General features: G+C 42.7%; 1 protein-coding gene across 2 annotated transcripts in view; it reads left to right on the top strand.

The window, feature by feature from the left end:
- The first annotated feature begins 3,795 nt into the window (after positions 1-3,795).
- Positions 3,796-26,088, top strand: part of kcnn1a (potassium intermediate/small conductance calcium-activated channel, subfamily N, member 1a) — an 80,313-nt gene continuing 58,020 nt past the window's right edge. The window contains exon 1 of one of the 2 annotated variants that reach the window (XM_033650397.2): positions 3,796-5,307. In XM_033650397.2, coding sequence (XP_033506288.2) covers positions 4,036-5,307 — 1,272 coding nt within the window. In that variant the 5' untranslated portion in view covers positions 3,796-4,035. Of the gene's footprint in view, positions 5,308-10,796; positions 11,183-26,088 lie in introns of those variants that run through there. The other variant, XM_078173213.1, reaches the window with a different exon arrangement.

The following is a 26,088-nucleotide window of genomic DNA, read 5'->3' as shown; positions in this document are numbered from 1 at the left end:
TGTCGTACAGAACAGATCAGCATAATAAATTAACAGTAATCCGTATGACAGAGAGAGAAGGTGCCCGGGGTATTATAGGGGGTCCTCCGGCAGACTAGGCCTAAGTCAGCCTAACTAGGGGCTGGTACAGGGCAAGCCTGAGCCAGCCCTAACTATAAGCTTTATCAAAGAGGAAAGTCTTAAGTCTAGTCTTAAATGTGGAGATGGTGTCTGCCTCCCGGACCGTAACAGGAAGATGATTCCACAGGAGAGGAGCCTGATAGCTGAAGGCTCTGGCTCCTGATCTACTTTTGGAGACTTTAGGGACCACGAGTAACCCTGCGTTCTCAGAGCGCAGTGTTCTGGTGGGATAATAGGGCACTATGAGCTCACTAAGATATGACGGAGCTTGACCATTTAGAGCTTTATAAGTTAACAGTAGGACTTTAAATTCAATTCTGGATTTTACAGGGAGCCAGTGCAGCAAAGCTAAAACAGGAGAAATATGATCTCGTTTCTTAGTTCCTGTTAGTACACGTGCCGCTGCATTCTGAATTAGCTGGAGAGTTTTTAAGGACTTACTAGAGCTACCTGATAATAGAGAGTTACAGTAATCCAGCCTTGAGGTAACAAAAGACAAAAGACATGCAGGTTAACTGGTGACTCTAAATTATCCGTAGGTGTGAATGTGAGTGTGAATGGATGTGTCTCTATGTGTCAGCCCTGTGATAGTCTGGTGACCTGTCCAGGGTGTAGGATAAATGGTGACAGAAAATTAATGACTGAATGTTACCATCGCTTCGCTACTGTAATTGAATCCGCTTTGACTGCAAGTATTTATTTATCACTGTTGTTTGTTAACAGCTCAGCTTGGACAACTTTACTGGTCCCTAAAGGACAATTCATTTGCAGCTTTACCCGGTCCATACCATACACACAACATTCAAAAAGCCAAAGACTCACAGGTGAGGCAGTTATATGTCTGAGACACAGGTCAACATAGGCTGTAGCAACACCAGGTAACACGCAGCAAATAAAATAAACTGTTAAATATATAATTGAGACAGGCAGAACATGGTCACATTGGCTGATGATTCTTTTTCCATTTCTCCCAGAGGGAACACAAGTCTCTTTGCTGGGCTCCAGTTATCTTAAAGCAGTGGTTCCCTACTGGTCCAGTCACAGGGTCCAGATTTCTCCTTAGTGATTAGTTCGTGGTCCCGCAGTTTAATGCATTCAGCGTCATACTTGTGTTTGGCCATGTCATCAAGCTAGTTTGCTGTCTCTGTCCAGCAGCTGTCTGTTAGTCACTCACTCCACAGCAGAAATCAGTGCTTCAAAATAAAAGCTCTGTGCTGGAAATTTACTCTACTTAAGAATAAAGTGTCTTTTTTTTACAAACTTGTGGTTCATTCTGAATGAGCCTGCGACCCACCAGTTAGGAACCACTGTTTTAGCGCACACTTTCACAATACCATGTAGGCTGTTCTCATCCTTCTCAGACAGCCCATTAAACCAGCAAATAAATGAGAATATTAGACTTTTACTGACTGATTGATAAAAAAATGACATAGAATAGTATCACAGACACAAATAGAGTTAAGTCTCTGCATCAAGAGAATTCTTTGTTGCTTGACAGGTGACTCCGAGTTGACATCAAACACGAGTGTCGACAATTTGAACATCTTCATATATAATTGGTGCTTTTGATTTGTCGCTGTTTGAAATCAATTAACTCTATCAATTTAAATGTGTTAAGATCAGGGATGTAGTTACAGCATTTAACAAAGGCAGGTATAGAGCACAAATAAATGTTCAGAAAGGCTGTTGCAGGTATTTTAGACATTACCTGGCTCACTGAGGAATCCTGTAATGCCCCAACACTGACTCTAGTTTCTGGACAGCAGGTGTCTGACTGATGGACACTGTGTACAAAACCAAAGCTGACATTTCTTCCACTTTCCCATAATTATTATTCTATTTTTTTTTGTGTAGAACATGTTAAGAAGTAAGCACTTTTGTAGTACACAAATAAAAATACACAGTAACAATATATGGTCGTCTGGGACGGTTTCGGTATTTAAGTATCTTCAAGTTACGTATTTTTTTATTTGGTGTCACGTCCCTTATAAATGTTCCATTTTTCCCAGTTCTTTGTAAATGTATTGTCTTAAACTCTCAAAACGTATGTCAGCTTTTCCATCACTCAGCCAGTGTTCCTGCTTTGGGGGGCTTTCTTTGAGCCAGTGCCTGGTATTACCTGTTTTACTTGCAGCAAGCAAGACTTTAGTCAAGGAAATATCTTTTCTCATCACAATACCTCACAAGGCAGGTATTTGGGATTTCATATCCCAAAACACTTTCAACAGCCACATTAATATTTTCCCTGTATGACCTGATCCTTGTACAGCCTCCAACAACTTTACTGTGTTCCCAGCTGCCTGCTTTTTATTTCAGGTGTTGTGAAAAAGAGGGTTAAATTCCGCCAGCAGACTTCCATCCACACTACTGACTGTGGCTGTGCATTGTGTCTCACACATTTGACACCAGTCTTCCTCTCTTATTTAAACCTTTAACCCCGCTTCTTCCCATTTTGCCTTTATGTACAGTGTTGTGGCCCCCCCTGCTTTAACCAAGCTGGATCTCTCCCTGTAGTTGAACTTCTTCCAGTGTGAAGTAATTGGTAGCTTTTAAAGTAGCTCCCCCAACACTGGGAACAAACCTCCCCTCAGTTCATCAGCTGAGTCTGCAACTCTGGTTTTTAAGGGTGCTATAGACATAAAGTTCACTCACTTAGCAAACCACCACGTGATGACCTGAGAGGTCTGATTGAAAGTTCAGCTGAAGCGACAGAATTTGGGCACATTCAGCACTCTATGTTTGCTAAATCAAGGAGGCATCTTAAGTTAGTGTTAGAGAGAGCAGCCACCAGTAACTTTTGGGCATTTTAGTGTTGTTTTATTGTGATAAAACAACAAAGACACTTGACAAAACTCAGGGTTTATCCCCTTAATTTAAGCTCTGTGCTGTCTAATTGCAAATCATTACATATATGCGATGGTCAGTTGTCCATTTTCTGGCCACTTGACACCACGGACACAGTCTGTGTGCGTCCGGACTCTTCCTCCAGCACCACGGACAGCTCAGTCTGCGCCCTGCCTCTCTCTGTGTCCATCGAGCCGGTCTGCTCTCCGCGGTGACAGTGAAGCCTTTACCATGTTACACTGAGAGCATGCAACAGCAGCTCTCTCTCCCTCTCTCTCTCTCTCTCTCTCACACACACACACACACACACCGCTGCAAGCCGACTGCAGGCTCTGCATGCAGCACCCATTCTTAATATTTCTGCCTGGTAATACAAAACCAGGCATATTCTGCTTAATAATTAAATACCAGACTGCGCGGCTGAGGCTGTGTGGCATGAGGTAATCGCTCCAGCACTGTGTGTTTGATGCTTTTCCTGTGGGCCAACAAGTGGGAACGTGTTTCAGCAGATAGATATTAAGAGTGTGTTTATTGCTCCATTCATGATTTTTTAAATGCTGACACTTTATGGACATCAGGAGCGGAGGTAATCACTTAGAGCTGATCATAAACTACACTGTGTGTGTGGGGGGGGGGGGGGGGGGGGGGATCATGTTTGACAGGCCTGTGGATCTGTTTGGGTGACGTAGCAGTAAAAGTGATTTCTTATTATGCAGGGTGGTTATGGCAACATTGACAAAGTCGATCCACTGGGTCCACAGTGGATTAAGGTGATCGACCATGTGAACGGGATTTAAACACCTTTCTACATCTCAGTAATCCCATTCTTGCATTATCCTAACAGCCTTAAGGAGTGATCGATCCGCTGCAACCTGTGCGCATAGCAGGCAATGGACCGATATTCAGTCGAAGGCGGTGTTTTGGCTGTACGGTGACGTTTTAAGGCAGGTCTTGGTCAAACCTACCAATGATACAAGTCGGTTCTATTCTGCTGGGACTGATCGCAATGAACGGGTGTCGGAGCTCTGCACGGCAAAGGAGCAACCACAGCGAGACGAGGCGATCAAGGGGATGCGGCATCGGTACGCGGGAGCTGTCCATCAGCACCAAATCCCCGACGATAAGCAAGCAAGCAGCAAGCAGAGCCGAGACCCAGTCGCTCCTGTTTTCAGCCTGCCGCCCCCGCCCTCTTCTCACCACCGAGACCGCACTTCGACCACCGCCGCTCACCGCCAGAGCCTCCAGGAGCTCCCGTGTCTGAGCCAGCCCTCTCGGAGACCTGTTCACAGCGGCGACCCTCTACCTCTGGCGAGCTACGACACCGCCCAGCGACCTTCACACCGAGGCAGTGAACCCAGCACCGGGCAGCCGGCGCACCTGCAGCAGGATCCCTGGGCCCCGGCCGGCTCTCAGCAGCAGCAGCAGCAGCAGCCGCCGCAGTCGGAGAAGCAGCCTGTTTTTCCGAGCTGCCACTGCAGTTTTTCCGAGCAGGAGGCGAGTCTTTCTCAAAACCATCACCATCCTGCCGATCCTTTCCCACCGCAGCCCTCCCCACCTTTTCCGCCGCCTATACCGCCGCCACCAACGTCGTCCTCCTCCTCTCTGCTGTTTTCCCGGGAATCTAAAAGAGGGGATCGTCTCCGAAGGAGTGCCAATAATTACCAACAGGCAAGCATCGTGGAACGCTGCAGGGGAGGAGGAGGAGCAGGAGGGCACCGAGACCACAGGCAGTTGTTGCAGCAACAGCAGCAGCAGCAGCAGCAGCACAGTCATTTAAGACTCCAACAGAGGGACCCCTCCCCTGAAGGAACCCGTGCAAACTCGCAGAAAGGGCGCTCTTTAAATGCATGTGAGTCAACCGAGGCTAACAGGAGAGCATTCGAGCCTCAGACTCAGGACCTGCAGCAGCAGCAGCAGCAACAGATCCCACAATTACGAGCGCAGCAACAGCTACTGGTGGGGAGCAGCTTGCCTATCAACTACTGCGCCAGCGGCTCAGGAGAGCTATGTAGGACTCACCAGGCTCCACTGCTGCAACAGCAAGAGCAGCAGCAGCAGCGGCAGCAGCAGCAAGGCGCACTGGGGCTCTGTCCCCAGCGTCCGCAGCACTGTGAACAAGACCGCAATAAGTCTGGGAGGATCACCGCGCAAGGCGATCAGGCGCAGCCACACAGCCGCGACTCCCGCGTAACCCCCCCGGTAACACAGCAGGCGTACGCGGGGAACTCGTCTGCGACTGGCAGCAACAGCAGCAAAGACAGCCCCAACTACGGCTCCAGCTATCACCTGTGGCCAGAGAGCCCGCATAAAGGAGAGGAGAGGATACGCATCGACCTCCATAAGGTAGATTTTTTTCCTCCAACATATTTCTCCTGCGATATCGGATCTAATTATCCTCTCATGACAAAAACAAACTGGCCTTAACGTTTTCACTCAATGACCACGCCTGTCATATGATTTTGATAGAGCAGAATCGCATATGTGTACGGTGTGCACGCGCGTGGCATGTGTGTATGTATGTAAAGGTGGTGGTGATGGAGGAGGAGGGGGGGGGGGGGGGGGGGGTTGAATCGCCATTCATGTCTTCGCCAGCTTTTCCAAAACGCACCGCTGTTAACTACCGCACATGTAACCCAGTGCGTGATGTGTGTCTTATCTAACCTGGTATTTGTTTCATTTGGTCACACAAGCGCGCGCCTGCACGCACAAAAAAAACGCGCTCGCGAACACACACGCGCACACACACCTGTTCCATGTTGCGGTGGTGTTTTGGGTAGCCCAGTGAAAATATTCAAATGACGCTCCCAGCTGCTGAATTAGAGACAAAGCGCGTGTTGTCTCACAGAGCAGAGGGGTGTCTGTTCAGATGTTGGCTCCCAGACACAACGCTTAGCTTTCTATCATCTAGGCCTGTACCTGTCAGTGTGAGCAGCTGCTGGCACGGTGCTCGACATACTTCCAAAGTCACTTTATATGGCAGTATGTGCTCTGTGTTCCTGCCTGGAGAGCTGTCTTGCACTCATATGTGCAGGATATGTATAGTAGAATAAAAGTAAAGATGTATTTCATGTGAGCAAACAGGTGACAGCAGGGAAATGAAGAGGACAAGCATGTTAGATAATGTGTGACAACATGATTAAAACATATTAGGGAGATTAAATCAGGTAAAATAAGTTCAAGTGTTCCTGCAGAATATGAAATCATAGGTGAAGTGAAAGTGTGTCAGCATGCATGTGTCAAAAAGAGAAAGTTTAAAGCAGTTCGACTCAAATCTGCTTCTAATTATCAGCAGATGTAGATTAACTGACAGTATAAACTACTGTAGCTCACGGTAAACTCACAGCAAGCATGAAAAATCATCCTCACGTACGTCTGCTCAATATTGTTTGACAAATGAGTGAGCCGAGGCTGCTCGGAGTTGAAGAACAAATTGTTTCGGGTGTTGCAGAGAGACCAGAAGAAGCTAAATCAAACTGCAAGATGTTAAAGCACACTGTTGTTGATTCTGGCTGCTCACGCCTCACAAGAGGAAATTAACTACTTTTTTTCAAAGTGCCACCAGTCATCTCGTCTCCCCTGCGAAATCTGCTCGACACAAACATGGCCACTTCTCCCTCATACACAGTGGACACGTGAACAGATGTTCATTTCGGTTGTGGAAGTTATTATCCTTAGTTTAGTCCCCGTGCACTGTTGTTTTCGTTCCTCCTCCCCTGAGCATTTCCCCCTCCGGTGCGGTCAATGTGAAGTTCTCATATCGCAGGATAGGAAATAACAGGAGGCGCTGATGAGGGTGCAGCATCTAAATAAGAGCGCCAGACTCCTCTTTAAAATGCTGCAGCTGTTTGCACGAGGCCGAGCTGGCACCACTAAAAGGTGCTACATCGAACCACCTTGACATGACTGTTCTGAACTTGGCTCAATTTCGGAGCATCAGCAAAATGCCGAAATGACCAAGGGGAAGTAAACTTTCTTTTCTTGAAGTTTCCAATGTGCTGTTTTCAAGTTTAAATCACGGGGTGTTTTGTTGAGAGGGGAAGCTAAACCTGAGGCATGAGCTGAATTAAGAGCAGGGGAACTTGTTCCTCTAGTTGCATAATATTGATCAAGGTCCAGTATATAAAGTGCCAGCACATGCCAGCGCTTGGTTTCTTTCTAAGCTGCTGCGTGCACTGCATCTTAGAGGCATCAGGTTAATGGTGTCGGATACTGTGCACCAGTTATCACCTTAAATTCGCTTGGACCTCAATGTGAATCACCAGTAATGTATAAAAATACATGATATCCATCCATTTACCACGATTACATGTTATCTGTTAATATAATAAGGATGCTGTGACACCATTATCACAGTATACTGGGGGATAAAAGCCCATATTGTGCTAATTATAGTGTAAAATGTCAGTGTAAAGTCTTTTTTAGTCGTAAAATACTCCCAGTGAATTCTTATTACTGTTTAAAACAGCTGGGATTTTAACAAGCTGTAGGGCCGTAATGTCTTTTAAATCCATTCTGATTATGATACTGGCAGATTTTTTTTTTTTGTCTCTGATGGCTACAGCCAAAAGAAAAAGCTGGAAAATGGTCGTTATGCAGCAGGACACCAGTCATGACCGCAATATAACGTAGCAGGCAGCAATTTGAAGAAATCATTGATAATAGAGATGTCAGAAAAAGTTTTCTCATTCTTAAAAATCATCAAAATGGCGATATAACTTTAGCATCATAACTCACTTTGCTGTGCAGCTTTCCAGCTTGTGGTTTCCACTGAAAACAAGACGTTTATTCATCACACAACAGTTACATAATCCGGTTTCAATCATGAAACTGGAAATCTGAAGGAAAAACAAATCTTAGAAGTGCTCCACGGACAGACTCTAAGTATCAAACCTTTTCCACTCGCTCAGATCCGACCGTGCCAAGTATTTTGATACGGCCAGACACGCTTATCTATTCACGGATATTCGCGGGATCGTGGTTACATCTTATTGACTCGCCCTCAACGAGGAGACAGCCCCCTACCCCTGCTCCCATTTGAAATCCCTTAAACAAAACACTTGTGACAGAACAAGCCCGATAAAGTGTATACGATTACAGTATCCCGCAGCACACCCTGAAACCCAATACCCAGCCCGCTGAACTGGTGGCAGGTAGTACGATATTGTGTCCTGCCTCAATAACATTGTGCTTTGAAAGGTGCATTGCTGCTTCTATTGTGATGGGCTGTGTAAGTACTCTAATGCCTGCCACTTACTGCTATGGTGATATCTCCTGCAGGGACACAGCGGTACACAAACACCGATGGATTTGCTCTCGTCGAACAAGGCTGATTTTTCAGGATACGTCTCGTTTAGCAGAAACCTGTGATTAGTCACGTTACAGTTGGTCAGATTTGGTGCCATCCAGGGCCAGTAGATAGAATGAAGGTGCACTTTCACTTGTTCCCTGTCCATGTTTTTTATTATAATCACAAGTGCAGATTTCAGGGGGGCGCTGTAGACAGGTCTCCCTTGATATTTAAAAACAAAAAGGTAGTAGGTGACTTTTATTTTGAGAGAATTAAACACATTTGCACCATAAATTGATGCAGAAAAGTGCATAAAATTCACCAGAATGCAGGAAATTAAGTGTTTGATGCTCTAAATTTTCATTCAGATGACCTCAAACCCTCCGTTTTGTATGTTGCCCCCAGTGTTGACACAAAACCTGCGTCTGATGATATTTATGTGGCGCCAGTCCCCCTGCAGGGACAATATGGGTGACCCATGGGAGCTGTAGCTCAGAGAATCCGTCTTGGTGCGTCCTAACAAAGAGACCAATATTTTTTCAAATTGTCTTCAAATTGTCAATTAATATATTGATTATTTGTAGAAATGAAGGATTGGTTTACTTTTATTTGCTTGCTCGCCGAGAGTTAGATGAGAAGATTACATGTCAAATTGTTCCATTAAGGAATAAGTTTGACCATTTTATTGATTTTTTTTTTTGATAAATAGAAAATAGTGTAAAATCTTCATAACCATTTCCCAGAGTCCGGGGTGACATCTTCAGATTGTTTACGCTGTAAAACCAATTTTAGTTGCAAAGAAAGAAGCAAATACTCATATTTGAGAGTGGAAACACAGGATTGTACGAAAAGTTAACATAAATTTTGTCAGTCAACTATTCGATTTTATCGACTAATTGCTCCAGCACCACAAATATGTTCAGAAAACATTTTAGCAGACACAGAGAGATAAAAAGTATTTTTATTATTTGCCTTCAGGCTGGCACAATATCAGATTTTCACAATGCAATTATCGGGGCTTAAAGAGTTTGCGATAACGATATTATCGCGATATCTGTAAAAATTCTAAAAAAAGATAATGCTGTTAGTCAAAATCGTTTTTAACTTTTCTTATTGTTTCATTTCTCTCACTTGTTTTTGGCAAATCAATTACGCTCAAAATACTCAAAAGTCCGGGAGGTGGAGAGAGTGTGTAACTGTAACTGTACAAAATTTTCAAAAAGAGCAATTACACTTAATAGATGGTGACGAAGCGACCAAATGACTTTGGGGGAGGGAGACAAAGCGAGAACGGAGAGAAACGGAAATGATTATTTACATGATATGTGTATTTATTAGCATCATATCCATGTTTCATTGTCAGACATCAAGGTTATCATCAATACCGGTATATCATGACACCCATTATGCCTATTAGTTTCGCTATTAATGGATTAATTGTTTGTTTCTAAAATGTCAGAAAATAGTGAATATTATCTGTTGCAATTTCTGTAAGACGAAATTATGTTTTCAAATATCTTGTTTTGTCTGACCAACGGTCCAAAACCCCCAAATAATTGATTTACTCTCACATAAGATAAGAAAAGAACACAAATTGTCACAATTGTGAGGCTGTAACTGAGGACTGTTTATATGTCTGCTTTGAAAATGACTTCATGGATTCTCAGAATAGTTAATAATTGATTTATTGACAGATCGTTTGAGCTTATCTGATGCTCGTGATTCAAAATATAACAAACCTTTGTGCTGCACGTTCACTATTAACTCGTCATTTCATAGTTTAGTAGAAAAAAGCAAATCTAGAAATCAGATTGTTCATAGCCAGCTGCCATCTTTCTCTTTCTCCCTCCTCTTGTCACATCACCCATGTTTGCTGGGTGCACCAGGCCTGTAAGCCGCTCTGCTATAGCCGTGTGTATGTGTGTGTATGTGTATATGTGTGTGTCAGGCGAGTGCCAGCCCACCTTTCTGGAGAACATAAGGTTGTATGTGTCATTGCAGAATGGATGGCTGGAAAAGAGGAGGAAAGCTATTACAGCAAAGCTTTTTGTGTGGATCCTGCCAAACGCCGGTCCAACATGCGTATAATCACCCTATATGATCTGGAAAAGGTCAACACAGAATATATCAAAGTGGCACCTGCAACCAACTTAGTGTCTCTTTGATGCTGTCTGGAGGATTTAGTGTGTTTAGTGTTGTGTGTGTGTGTGTGTGTGTGTGTGTGTGTGTGTGTGTGTGTGTAGAGAGAGCTTTGAAATGTGAATGATTTTGTTACCACAGAAACAGGGACAGCAAGTAAAGTAGTTTTGAATATTTCCACTGCATTTAAAGCTCCTTTTTTTCATGTTTCAGTGTTGAATTTTTCCTATAACTAAGATTGTTTATTTCAACGGAGCACTTTTTTTCCCCCTCCTGTCTAAATTAAGGAAAATGCCGAAGTAATTTGGTTGCTGGCCCTCTTTAAAAAAGCAGTTTGTCATATCAGTTGTGTGTGTGTGTGTGTGTTGGCTTTGCAGTATCGCTGAGGTAACGCTGAACGCTCAGGCCCTCGGAACAATTGATGTCGATAGATCTGCTTACAGCGTTATGATTTACAAGTGGGCTTATGCCAGGAGAAACATTATGTTGATTTAAACTTTCTCTATCGGTCATCTCTCTGCTGTTGTTACACGCCCCGAGTTTGTTTTTCCCTCATTAGGCGTCCATGTTTCCACTGCCTTCTTAGTCTGAGAGGGCAGCCGACACCTTGAAAGTAAACACACCTCGCTGAACAATTAAATGTCAGACACGGGGCAGATCCTAGTTCACATCCTCTGTGTATGACGAAGTAGTGGCACTACCTGTAGATCCCTGATAACACTCACAATCGCACTGAGGAGAGGTGGCTGTGGGAGCCTCTTAGTTTCGGCTGCAGCTGGCAACACACAGGCAGTAAGTATGAACATGAAGCTCTTTAATAATTGATTGCTGTTTTCCATATTTTTTTTTTTTTTTTGTCCGCTGTGTTTAAGTGCTGCGCTCCTGCTCTGAAATAGATTTGTGTTACCATGTGTGTTGCTATGGAGAGATCAGCCTGGTATTGTTGTAGCGGTCTCTCTCGGCGGTATTGAGTTTGGTCAAGGAATCATGTGCGGAACAAGATTAATCTTTTTGATTTTACACACATACATACAGTACGGGCTCGCATGTCCACGTCACACACACACACACACACTGAACAAGCCCACACAAACACTGATATTACTGTAAGTGGTGTTCAAATAGTGCTCCACTTGATATAGTTCATTCGCTTTTGCGTTTCATTTGAGTGAGCCTGCACAAGGAGAGGTGTATTGAATTACTTGCAGTCCAGTTGAATACAAAGAGTGGAAAGAAAGCGTGTTGGGGGTTTCCTCGGCCGCCGTGAGCCTCGCTGCTTACTTGCTCCACGGGTAGAGTCACAGCATGGCAGATGTTTTCGCTCTGCCAGCAGTCAATGCAATTTGTAACCTGCCTGTTCGACCTCTCATGATGTTTCCCTTTTCTAATGTGTGTTGTAACTTACAATTTCTTTCCCCCCTCCTGTTCCGTAGCATGCCAAGTCGCCACCACGGCTCTTTGCTTAATAAATGACCGCAGTTCATTTATATGGTAATTCCTGTGAGATGCTAGCCAAGGGATGCCAGGCATATAATGTATCACCGCAATGCATATGCTTTATGGCTAATTAGGTTATTGATCTGAGGCTGTTCCTGCGTTAGGGCATGATCACAACACAAAAGAGTATTAGAGTATGAGTAATGCAGCTGTAAGCAGATATTTGTCATTCATTACAATGCTGGTGAGACTCAACAGTACAGCGGCGGCTTTGTGTGTGTGTGACAGTGCGGTCTTTCCACATATCTTATGATATTGTCGAGGCACGAGGCTCATTGAGTCATTTCAGTATTGCCTGCTGGCTGTTTTCAAATGTTTGTTAAACACTGTGTTTGGTGGGAGTGCAGGGTGCGGTAACGAGATGTGAGAGATGTGTGATTTCATCATACTTTGCTCACACAATCGACTAACGCTTCGCTTGCAGCCTGCCCTTGGAAGTGCAAGTTTGAAAAGCTTCTCCTGCCATTGTGAAACTCCATACAGAGAGTGTTTGGCTCGCATGCGCGCCAGTCGTGCATATGAATACATGCGTGTATATTCATGATGCTCTGCCTGTGCGCTCTCATTGGATACGCTTCTCCTCCTCCTGCTCATCAAGTCTTTATGCCCTCAGGTCAGAGTTTGACTGCCGATCCCCTGAGCTGCCGCACTACTTCATTTAAAGCACATGATACACAACCGTTCCCCTGTAAAACTCAATCACAGCCTCCGCTGGCCACTGATAAATATTCAGTGAGGAACAAAAAGCCTCAGCTGATCCGCATCTACTCAAACCTACTCTGCCTTCAGCTGTTTATAAGAAATGTGAGCACAATTTGTTACCTTTAAACAAACAAAACACATCGCTATGGGAATTCAAATGTAACCCACCCTCTAATCAGGAGGCCTCTGCGTGTACGTGTGTGTACTTTAAGTGTGTTATGTACAAATTACTGTGTGCATATGTGCGTGCTTTGCTGTCGCCAGTCGTAGTGGCTCTTCTCCAACACACAAGCTTTACAAATAGAAACAGGAGACGAGTTGAATGAAGCTGCTTTTCCTTCAGCTTTGTCAGCCCCCCCTCCCCCTCACACACACACACACACACACACACACACACCCTCCATCGTTACCTCAAATCACCTAGCTGCTGAATATGAAACAGCCATCACGGATGTACAGCAACAGTGTGATCTGTTGAGGGGCTCCTGAGGTTGACTGCACGTGATGAAAGCTGCAGTAAAACATCTGTTCCATGGAGCATAGTTAAGGTAACGATGTGCGTATGTTCTGCTGCATGTGTGTTGTGCACATTTACATGTTAGTTTGCACAACAGACAGTATGAAAATAATGGACGTAGTCACCGTCACCCATTGGTTTGTGGACTCCTGTTTTGAAGCCTTAAATTTGGCATCATGGCCGTCGCCATCTTGTATTTTTGGAGCCAGATGTGACCATATTTTGACGAGTGTATAGCTCAACTCCTCTACTTTGTGAATCTGGGGTTACGCTACCTAACCAAAGTTGTCACCATGGTAGTAACTTGTCAATTGATAACAGTCACCTGTCACTCAAAGCAGCCACGCCCTTAATTAACTTTAAGCCCTAATAGATTGCCCCAGGGATGACCTTTTGCTGTAGGCTGACTCTGAAATTTTTATTGCACTGGTTCCCTTGTCAAAAATCCGATGGGATTTTTCGATTGAATTGTGGATAATTGCTGAAAATAAGTTCCATGGTGATGGACTAAGAGTCTCATCCTACTCTCTAATGTGCTATGTGTGAGCTCAGTCCTGCGTGTTCTTTAATGAAGCAATAGGAGAAGATATTCGGTCTCCGTTAATGTAGTTTATTAAGCAGTAAAGGAATAAAATTACAGAGCTCTGGGTCTCAACTTCACGTCCCTGACGAACAACAAAGGTGTGTCAGTTCACGAAGTCTGACCTCCTGTCCTTTCCCTGACCCAGTATATTTGAGCGTAACAGAGTGTCATTGTGCACGCAAGGCGTTGTCCTCTTCTCATTGGCAGTTCCACTTCCTCCTTCACCACACCACGCCCCTGCCTCGTGTTAATCTGACTCCTTCCCGCTGATGGTGGGGGCGTGGTTCCTGTTTTGAAAGACAAGAGAACAACACAACTCCCTACACGTGCTGTACCTTACTATCTGTATATCACTTTCTATTCTTTTTACCATATATGAAACTAATTATCTAAGCATTGCGGTATGTGCTCCTCAGACTTCACGTCTCTTCCTCTCCTGTACTTCTCCACTTCTGCAAAGCAAACACATTCAGATCAGCTGAAATCATCTCAGTATTCTCATTGTTCACACATCTAAAACTTATATAGTGAAACACAACTTATAGTAAAACACATAACATCATTCTATTCCCAACAATGGCAAACAACCGTTTATGAAACTTGCACGTTGTTATAATGATTTCAAGATACTCTTCACAAATGAACACCACTTAATGATTATTGAAGCCTAAATGCAATCGACAGCAGTAAAAAGCTAACGTTAGGCTATAAACAAACTATGCTACAGTCGCATGACATAACAAGACTGTAAAACTGTGTTCGGCACAACTCAGCATGATGACGTTCTGTAGTCTCGTTTAGTCACTTGTTAGCAACCACTTTTTTAAGACACATAAATGGACCTGCACTTGTATAGTGCCTTTCTAGTCATCCAACCTACGAGTCGCATTCACCCATTCACACACACATTTATACACTGGTGGCCGAGGCTACCATCTTGCTCAGTATCTTGCTCTAGGATGCTTCGACATGTAGGCTGGCGGAGCCTGGAATTTAACCACTGATCTTTGATTGGTAGATGACCAGCTCTACCTCTGAGCCACAACTGCCCCACAACATAAAAGCTTCATAATTCACAGGTGAGGTATTTTATGTTGTAGAATAAAACATGAAAGTCTCTTCAGCTTGCATTAACCACAATTTTTAATTCAGGCATCAAAAACCCACTGACGCTGAGATGAGGAACCATGAGTGGGCACGCCAATAAATGTAAAAGGGTGATTTATATAAAAATTCACACCCGTACAGTCATAAATTAGGAAATTAGCTATAGAGACCAGGGGACTCATTTATAAACATTGCACATGCACAAAACGAGGCCTGAAAGAAGCGTACACCACTTCCCACGCAAAGGTTATGATGTATAAAAACAGACATGATGGGAGAAGCTTTGACCCATCAGACGAACATTTTGGAGACGGGAAATTGGCGACGCAGATGGTGAAGAGGAAGCCTGATTGTAGAAATATTATATTTTTGGCTTTTGTTCATACGTACATTTTTAGTATGGATCCTACGCGCTTTTTTTTTTATAAATGAGACCCCAGAACTGTTTTTGTAGCAGGCCTTAAACATTAGAGATGTTAATGTACCAATATTTTTCTTCCCAATTTCAATTCTGATACCTGAATTTGCGTATCAGCTGATAGTGAGTATCAATCTGCTGAGTACGTTTGCAGTAAAAAAAAAAAAAAAAAGATCAGCTGTAAGACCACTGGAATGATTGCTATCGTTGTTATATGGTATAGTTCAGGTTAAACTAAACATGAATAAATACATACAAAGAATGAATGCCATCGTTAATAACAGATTGCTGGCATTGTGCTAACGTTACACTGTTTAAAGGAAATTGATATTTCGTCCCTGGCCTGAAGCAGTAGATACCAGTGGCAGCACAGTGCAACTTGCTGTATGGGCTACTGTTTTGGAGCAGCGCAGAAGAACTGATCTACGGGAAAAGTGCTGTTTTATCTAGGTATGAATCTACTTTAAAGTTTATTAATAAATCATGGTATCAGAATAGAGCATAGTCTTTTTCTGCTGTGAAGTTGGGCATGTTAGCATAGGGGTCTATGGCGGTGGTTTCCAACTGGTGGGTCGCGGGTCCACTCTGAATGGCCTGCAAGTGACTCGAGAATGTGTCAAGTTTGTGAAAAACACACTTTTTTTTTAAGTACAGTGAATTTCAGGCACAGAGCTTTTATTTTGAAGTGCCATTTCCTGCTGTAGAATGAGTGAATAACGGACAGCTACTTGACAGAGGCCGCAAACTAGCTCGACGACATGGCCAAACGCAAGTATGGCGCTAAATGTGTTAAACTGTGTGGACCTTGGACGAATGACTAAGGAGAAATCTGGACCAGTTGGGAACCACTGGTCTGTGGGGATTTAATCTGTTTTGGAGCCAGCCTCAAGTGGCCATTCGAGGGATTGCAGTTTTTGGCTCCTCTGCATCTGCTTCATTTTTCAGTCCCAGAGGTTGCCGATGGTTTGCACCTGTGTTTGTGTGCAAAGAAAAGAGAGCCAGAGAGTGAATGAGTGGGAGGATATGGCTTTAGTATATCATTATCATGTGGATGCCACAGTCTTGTCTTCAGGTGCTAAAGGTCACATTAACTCTGCTGCAGCTTTCGGTCATGTGGACGAGCCTTGTCTTCAGGAATCCTCGCTGCACTGTAGTCTTCCTCCTGTGTGTATCACAGCATCGAGGCTCCGTGCCTAATTATGCATCTGCAGTGGTGTTTACAAAGAGGGCGGATGCACCATACTGTATGCGTTAATGGGTGTGAACATGTGTTTGCAGTCCATAAAAAAGGCGTATAACAATCTATGAATGCTATTTTTATTTATCTTGGTTTATGAGTCTTCACACAATGCTGACATGAGAGAAATGTAGCACCTCGCTTCCTCCCTCACTCTCCCTCCCTCTGTTTATCTCTGGTTTATGTTAGCGGTTTCTATGGTGTTCGGCTCCGTGCTGCGCTGTAGTTCCTATACAGCTGCTCCAGCCTCCATTATCGGCCTCTCTGTGACTGTTAACCCCTTAATAGGCCAGTGGTCTGCGCACTTCCCCTTTTGTCACTGCCATTTTCTCTTTAACCCTTTCACAAACAAGGCTGCCTTTCTCTCTCTTCCCGTCTCTTTTTCTTTGAGAGTCCATTTTCGTTTCCGCTCCCCAGCCACCTCTTCTTCTCTGTCAGACTGGGGGAAAAAAGGCTTTTTAAAATAGAATCAATTTACACTAAAGGGCCCAGGGGGCATTAGAAAACTGCTGCACTTAATTTCATAACCAAAAAAAAAAAAATTCACAGCTAGAGGCTGTTAGCACATTTCCCAGAACTTTTATCATGTGAGACGTAACAGAGAAGCATGAAAGACAGCTACTCTTGACTGTAGTAAAGTGCGATGCAGGGTCGGGTTATGGTTCATGGTTGGTGTGTTACATTTGTGTCTGTGGGTGAATACAAATGTGCTGCTTTTCCAACTGGCCCTTTGTCTCAGTTCACCAGAGAAAAGGGGGGGGTGGGGGGTGTTTCGGAGCCAGATAAGGATATTCAATTAGCTCGAGTCTATGGAAGGCGGCTGCACCAGTCAGAGCATGCCGGAGCCGGGTGACATATGGTAAGGGCTCTCTGTTAGTGTGGAGGAGCAATGAAACCTGATATCTTCTCATTTCATCTTGTCACTGTTTCAGTAATTTTCCCATTGGAATGTCAAACATACACTGTCTGCTTCAGTAGATATCAGTTTTTTCTTGTTTTCTCTCAGCGGGAAAGTCTCATCTTAGAAATGAAAATGGAAGATAACTAGAATAAAATGGAATGGTTTTCAGATTATCACAGTTTGAGATTAAACTTTTTTTTATTGGTGTTTATTCTAATGTAAAACGGCACACTGGGGATGCACTGATCTATCAGACGCACATCGGTATCAGCTGATATTCACCTTGTCGACTGCCGTTGGCCTATCAAATAAAAAAGATGACAGTCACTGATGGCAGTGGTCGATGTTTTTCTGTGTCACATCATTTGAGCATTGGTAAAAAGCAGGGCTCGAGACTAACAGTGCACCGTCTTCCAGGGACAATAGTGTTTGGGATGATCTGAGATCTTTCCCAGGATGCCGTCGGGACGAAAGGACGCAGTAAACTCACTGTCGGCGTGCCAGGGAACACACCCTATTGTTTCCCTGATAATGCTACACTGTGAACAGCTAATCTATGTTGAAATCAGCAGGAAGGGAGCCCCTTACCATTAGCTGTTAGCAGCCGGTGGCCGGAATTAACCGCTAATGAAGGTTGCATTGAGTTACATTAAGATGCATTCAAGCCCTCTTTGGTAAAAATGAGTATTGGGCGAAGGTGAATTATAATATTCTCATTTTGTGTCCAAATATAATCTTGTAAAATGTAGTTTTTGGTGAAAAACTCGAATAAATTCAGCTGTTTGAAGAAGAAGAATTTATTTTATGTTTTCACAGCTATATGAAATAGACATTAGAAAGGGAATTATTAGGGCGTTAATCAACGTTAATCAAGAAAATCTTGGTCGACTGAAATTCTACCTACTCTTCAATCAATGGATTTGTTGATGGGGAAGAAAATTCTGCACATTCTCTCTGGGTTAACTAAATCAGCCACAGTGCACTGAGTGTCACAGGCTTCGACATTAACTCTTGCCCAGGGCAAGTTAATTCAATTCAGACAAGTTGAACACCTCGAGTGAAAAATAAATGTAATGTTCACTGTAATATTATCTGAAAATAACTTTATCAGTGGGAACATCCAGCTGAGCTTCATGCATGAGCTCATCTTAAAACTAAGCGTTCAATGAGACTGATGAGAAAAATCTGACATACTGGACTTTATAAACAAACATAATTAAAGTGATATCTCTGTAATGTTGCATGCGAGAGACAGATTCACTGTTGTGTCCAGACGCTAATGTTATTCATCCTGCTGCTCCAACAAGGGCTCCGGTGTGATTGTATCCCCTTCAGAAGCTTTGTAATCCAACCTTGAACTGCAGTGTCTTTTTGGAGACGTAGTAAAATAAATTCTTAGAGATGAAATCCAACACTAAATGTCCTCTGTGATTATTTATCCGTTTTCCAATTAAAAATGAGAGTTGAAAAATGTCTAGCTGTGCTCATCAATGTCACCTGCCGTCCAATCACAGTGGAGAAGGGGAGGGACGAATTCCACAAAGACCAACCATCACAGAGGACGAATATAGGTGCCGGACATCAACAGCAGCAACTGTGTTTTCAGCTGGGAAAGAAACTCTTTGGTGGACACACAGCCTTATAAAGGCAACACCAGTGATTGTCCAACCAATGAGAATTTGGTCCGACAAAAGCATATCGATCGACCAATTGACCAACCGACCAGAATGTGACGGCCCTAGGAATTATGATATGTAGAGTAAAAAAGTTTTTGATGTAGTCACGTTTTTCAAAATAGTTTTCATTTGAAGAAACGTTACTTTTTAGGGTTGTTTCATAAACTTGAATGATCACATTTGTGCTCATTTAAAGATAAGGTGGGGAAAGGCTCAATTACTCTAAAACAATTTATTTCTTTTTTTTAAAATAAAGATTTTTTCCCCTCGGCACAAAAGCAGGAATATGTAACAACAATCACAACATAAGCAACAACAACAAAAAAATCGGCTTTCGGCTATCGGCCAAATTGTTGTTTTAAACATCGGTATCGGCCCAGAATTTTACATTCAGCGCATCTTTGATTTTTCGATTAACACAGTTTGAGATTAAACTTTTTTTACTGGTGTTGATTCTCACTGAAAACTTCACAGCTGCAAGCAAAAACCTTTTCATGTTATTCATTGATATTTAAAATGTATATATTCTCTCTGAGATATTGCTGAGGATTCACTTTGACCCTCAAGTGTTGGGGGGAGAAAAAAAAATTCCGCTGATTCCCCATCACTCTCTCTTCCTCTCCCTCTCTCTTGTCCTCCAGCTTCTCCTGTTGGCTCATGTCCTCCTCATGTCATAAATTTCAAGCAGGACGTTTCCAGGCAACTCTCCAGTCAATCTTTACTGAGTTTGTTGCGCTATCGATCTGTCCTGTGCTATAGGTTGTCCTGGCTTCTCTCTCCTCTATTGATGTTTTCGCCTCGGGGAAAGAATGAAACTGCCTCGGCCTGAATTTACAGAGGGCTCGTTTTCAAATGACTTACAATCACTTTGCAATGAAAATAGAAGTTGTCAGGCGGTGGCATTTTTACATTGATACTGTTGTTGGATGTCCCGAGAGTGAATACAGCTTGATGAGCGGTCAGAATTGTGGGATTGTGGAGTGGGTTATGGGGCACTTAGGGATGATAATCTCTGTGAGGAATATACGACCTCCGTGGTTCTGTTGGGATGTCCAATAGCCGTCAGGGGAACAGGCACATAATGAAGATGGTTTAGTCCTTTGGTACCACACAAACTGGGCTATATTTCTTCTGTGGTTTGGTGTGCCTGTGTGAGTCTTCGTGGTCGCTGACCACGTGTATAAGTGGGAAGAAGTTTTGGTATTAGAGGCCATTCAGGTCGTAAATCAAACTTGTTTTTACGTAACATCATCACATAATGTTCCACTATACTCTCCTTCACACCAGTATGTCCTCTCACATGTGCAGTCACCGCAGTTTTTTCCAACATGCAACTATTCTCATGTTAGACTCTGCCATAATAGCACAAGAGGATAATTGTACATGTGAATGACAATGGAGGGTATCTGCATGACATTAATGTACACTGAAGTGGCTACAGTCACACCCTCTCATACTGTTTGACACACACTTTCATCACTCATTGGTTTTTGTCCTCAGACACATAATAATTACGCTCATATTCTCGCATAATACTGTTTCTACTACACACACCATCATTATTTCTCACACAAAGATTCTCTCTTAAATAGGTTATCATAATCACACACACACACACAGCAATATTTCAAATTTCTAATTAAACTTAAAGGCCCAAATTCACTGAAAGTGTCTCATGTAAGCGTTTTGAAGTACATCTATTTATTTTAAATTGCTAAACTCGTACCAAAAATGGTATAAGGCCTGTCAAAATGCTTTGTCGCCCCTGCTCCGACCTTGTCATGATTTTGGGGCGTCAAATAAGGACACAGGAGCCAGGGGGTAAAACGAACACTACTGGACATTGTAATGATTTATACAACAAACTGCAGTTTAAAAACAATATAATTTCCTTTGTGGGGCTAGTCAATGGTGTTAAATGATCTGAAGTATATAGTTTGTCAACGTTTAGAGCAGTGATACTCAATACTCAGTGGTTCCCAACTGGTCCAACCCTGGGGTCCAGATTTCTCCTTAGTCATTAGTTCAAGGTCCACACAGTTTAATACATTAAGCAACATACTTGTTTGGCCATATCGTCGAAGTAGTTTGCTGTCTCTGTCAAGTAGCTGTACATTAGTCACTCAATCTACAGCAGGAAATTGCACTTCAAATTATCGCTCTGTGCTGGAAATCCACTGCACTTAAAAATAAAGTGTGTTTTTTGCAAACTTGACGCATTCGCAAGTCACTTGCGGTCCATTCAGAATGGACCCATGACCCACTTTTGGACCACGACCCACCAGTTGGGAACCACTGCTCCTAATTCACAATGAAAATGAATTGATTCACACTGGGATTTTATTGTACTGTAATGTAAATACGGTGCCAGAGTGCATAAATACATCAAAATAGGAAAAAACAGCCAGGGAAGGATTCCGCGGATCCTCAAACAGAGGTCTGAGTTAAACCTAGAAACGCCCCTGCGTACACCTGACCTATATGGAGCTGGTGCGACTGGATTTGCCTCTTGGCAGAGATGAGTGAGAACAGCAAAGGTTGAAAACAGGCAATTCATTTATTATATATACTGATATATTATTGTTTGTATAATAACTGGGCCCTGGCCTCCTGTTTCGCAAAAGTGGCCCCCGGGCAAAGCAAGTTGAGGATCCCTGCTTTAGGGTCATTAATGTTTTATTAGACTCAGTAGAAGTCACATTTCCTTGATGTGATTGGTGTGAAATTTGGAGGGTTTCTTCATTACATCTCGTTGTTATATCATATTCAATATAACATTGATCATCAGGTGCAGTCTGCTTTGTTGGTCAATTGTCGTCACTGTACTTGCTGTTACTGTGATTTGAAGCATTCTCTGGCACAAGAATTTCCTTCGGGACAAGTTTAATTCTATTGAAGTGAATTGAATTTAATTAAATTAAATTAATCTCTTTATTTCTGAGGGCAGTTTTTTTCCTCAAAACACTGCTGGTTCTGCAGTGCTGGAATTTGATAGAACAGCTCAAATAAAAATGTACAGAAAATGAAAATATATATATATATATATATATATATATAGCTTGCCTTATTCACTTCATTGTTTGGTTTTATGTTGCTTCCCTTACCCCTAGACACATACTGGGTTGTAACACTGTAATATACAATCATATAGTGACCATTTCCTAAAATACTGCCGTTTCTGTAGTGTTAGCATTTCATATCTGATGCCTGCCAAAGGAAGTGCGTCAGTTTCAGTGTGTTTGGGCCTTTAGTAGCCATACTTTAACCATGCTGTACTTACCATGACCGTGATGTTTACCCGTGCTGTGAGTTTCCTGCTCAGTATGAATATATCCTCAAAAAACTTCACAGTAAACAGTTTGCTGATACAACGTGTCAGACCTTTTTGTCACTTTGTTGTAAAGTTGTCACGCTTTTAAGAATTGATATTAAAAAATTAGCTATTTAGCTTGAGTTTCTTGAAGACGTTTCGCCTCTCATCCAAGAGGCTTCTTCTGTTCTTCAGAGCGAGACCAGCAAGTCCAGTTGCCTACGATGTAGCACTTATGATACCATGACCTGGATGACTGAGAGTCTTCACTGGCAAATGCACTCTCACTCTTATCTATTGGGTGCCCTGTCAGTAAACTGTGGGTGTCTTTGTCAATGCAAAATGTATAAAACTTGTAAGCTGCTGATATGAATGCATTTTGGATTGGGCATTATTGATGGAAAAACTGTAGGTAAGGCTGTTTGCTCCCTGTTAAAGATGCAACTCCCTTACAGTAACGACACTGCAGCAAGAAATCTCATGTCGCTAATTTGTAGCCTGAAAGTCACACTGAACTGATATTTCATTTTACTTCAAATAGCTGAACAAATCAAGGATGATTTAGCAGTCTGGAACGAGGCTGAGCTGAGGCTGCTGAGGTCAGTTCTACAACAAAGTTTAGTTTCAGGCTAAGTAGATTATGTTCGACTCAATTTAAATGATACAAGTGTTATCTCTCATCCATTTTAACCTGATTTATTTAAAAAGTGACGGCCCTAGTGCATTGATAAAATAAATCAGGGTGGCGTTACATTTCCAGTTTAAGCAAATGCAAAGTTATTGTATGTGAATGTAATTCTTTTGTGGCTTGTCTTACAGAGCCGACTATGAATGGTGTAATGCTGTATCAGAGAGAGGTGACGCTAACTGCAGTAGCGTTGTGGCCTTAACCTGCTCTCACAAGACTCGGTGTGTGTGTAGGAATGTGTCGAGGACCAGGTCTACCTCTTTATGAGAAGATCATCAGCACAAATCTGGCATTAATCAAGCAATGGGCCATAATAGGAACAATATGGGGCAATACTGTTGATTAGCTAGAATAAAGAGGACACTTTAGGAAGCTGATTAGTGCAACGTTGAAATGCGCTTCTGTTCCCATTTCCATGTACAATGTCAAACCTCAAGGAGCAGGTTTTATAGAGGCATTAACACATCAACAGAATATTCAATGTGATGCTTAACAGACGTTATATCGTGCCGTCGCCCATCTAACCTGGAATCGGCTATTTTGTTCTTTCAGACAACTTTTCGTAGTTGTGCAAATTAAACTTAAACTAAACTAAAACTGCCAATGCTTTATGATTAAACAAAAAATAATTAGAATAGAAAGAAATCCATCATGCATCCACATTCCAAAATACATTTTAAAGCCATTTTAATTGAGCGGTCTAAAACCTTTTCTCATTACTTTCTTTTTCCTCAGTATCTACACCCTGCTCACGCTCACACACCTGAGTTATGTCTGAGAGGCTCGCTTACACAAACATGCTGCTTCGCTTCTTCAGCTGTTGTGTCATTTATGAGCGGTTTTTACCTCCAGTGAGTGCAAACAAACTTACCCACCTTTGAGTGGCCCGACTGGCCATTTTCCAAGTTATATGTCTTTCTCTGGGAAACCATCTTTGCTTAAGTGACATTTACTAGTGTCCGGAATATTCTGCAGTAGTGAGTGCTGTGGGTGTTTTCATTTTTCTCATTGAATAACCACATTGTAAATATACTGTTGCCTTATTAGATGGCACAAAGGGAATGCAACAGTTGGAGGAGATTAATGCAGGTCCGTTTGTGTCAAAAGTTTGCCTTTGATTGAGTTTAATGATTGTGTGTTCCAGAGCCCTTCCTGCTAATTAGTATAAGTGTTCTCTCTCCCAACTCGTGAAATAGTTGCCTGATATCAGACAGAATTGTAAACTTGTTACACTCCGTTTCCATCTTAAGTCTGACATTATGTACCCAGACACCAATTCATCAGCCTAAATCTGACTTCACTTTAAGTCCACACTATAGCATAGCCATGCCAACATACTTATTTTGCCAGGTTTTTCAGAAGGGAACACAGCAAAGTAAAACAAACTATGATGTCAGCCTTCGTCATTGTTGTTAGTACTCCTCATGGGTTCTGGTGCACCACTTGATAATGGGGTTAGTCCTGCCCATGTTGCTGATGATCTAATCAAGTCCCCTGCGGCAATCAGTGGTAATTGTTTTTAATTTTAACCAAGAAACCTCTGTTTCATGTCACGATGCCAGATGTATCTGTGGACTCTCACTTTGCGGAGTGGGCGGTTTCAAAAGTCTGGACCCTGGCAAGTCAAATACGGCAGCATGGTCAGTGGCCCTATGCTTTACACTGTAATGCTCTAGGTAGTCTTGTAGGGTCAGTTTTGGATCTCAGTTTCTGGTTGGCAAACAGCATCTTGTAAAAACAACCATTAGTCATCATTTAGGGCCATTAGTCGATTAGTCGTCTGCATGTTTACGATTTTAGTATCAGTAACATTGTTAACACTGTGCTACATTACAGAGAAATACAAAACTGTACTAATGAGCCTTCATTAATATAGGCCTATATTTTATCTACAAGTGCACGTCACACACTGAGCGAGCCGCCTGTTAATGACACTGTTGGCAAAGCAGTAATGATTGTGCTAAGTGGCTAATGGGCATGTAGCTACTTCCATGTTTCAGATGATACGTCATGTTTGAGGTCAATAGGTAAATGTTTGCCTGCAGAGTTTACATATCACATATCAGGTACCAGCCCAGTGATTTAATGTGACTCCTATCTGACTGCTGAGTGTGGCCTCTTCCTGTGTCTGTCCTTTCAAATTAAATTCCTACGTGGTCCAGTCATATAGGTTTTGATTTATTTTGCAGCTAAGCAACTGCTGAAATCTTGCCGACTAATGACCTTTGTGGTCGTCTAACATTTGGTCAACTATTAGAGGGCAGCCCTAATTCATGTTTACAGCAAACTTAGGTTTCGTCACCAAAGCTACTTGGTTAAGTACAGGAAAAGATCAAGGTTTGGGTTAAAATCCGGGTAACTTTTGTTCTCACATGGGACACAAACAGCCGTTTCCTTGGTGAAAGTCTTGTGTTTGTTTGACCCATGCATCTACCACCCACTCCAACCACCTCACTACAGAGACATTTTTGCTCTTTATACCACGAGTTGCTCTAAGCGTCTCATGGGTTTGCATTGGTGCTAGTTTAAAGTCTGATGCGTCTCATACAGACCCTAAAGGGTGCTTTGTGGGTCAGGTATCACTGCCAAGGGACATAACAAAGCATCAGTATTTGACGACCTGGGAATGAGACAAGGTTGATAAGTTCAGGGTTTTACAAAGTATGACTCTGCCTCCTTACAGACGCAATTGAGACAACTGAGTGCCCATGCAGGTTGTAAACAGGAGGTATAATGTTGCTATTGAGTCAGTTATTTAGCTATGGGCTACAACTGTATAACTTTATGTGGGGTTTATACACTTCCTGCGTTTTACCGTTTTCAAAATCCCAAATCCCCATTGCTATGTTAAACTAGTCTCGCACCTCTCTCACCATTTCATTTTAGTGCTATGGGTGAAACAACAGTTGCCTCTGAGCTAGCAACCTACATGCTAACACATCTTTTAATGTGTTCTCCAGTGTTTTGTTTTGCAGGAACATAGCCATGTTAATGACAGTGCTTCCCTCCCCACGTGCAGATGTTCCACTAAAACAAGTTCCATCCTGACACTATTTAGGAGA

The sequence above is a fragment of the Epinephelus lanceolatus genome, chromosome 12 (genome assembly GCF_041903045.1).
Source record: "Epinephelus lanceolatus isolate andai-2023 chromosome 12, ASM4190304v1, whole genome shotgun sequence".
Taxonomy (NCBI): domain Eukaryota; kingdom Metazoa; phylum Chordata; class Actinopteri; order Perciformes; family Serranidae; genus Epinephelus; species Epinephelus lanceolatus.
Note: the sequence above shows the minus strand (reverse complement) of the source record. Positions and strands in the feature narration are given on the sequence as shown.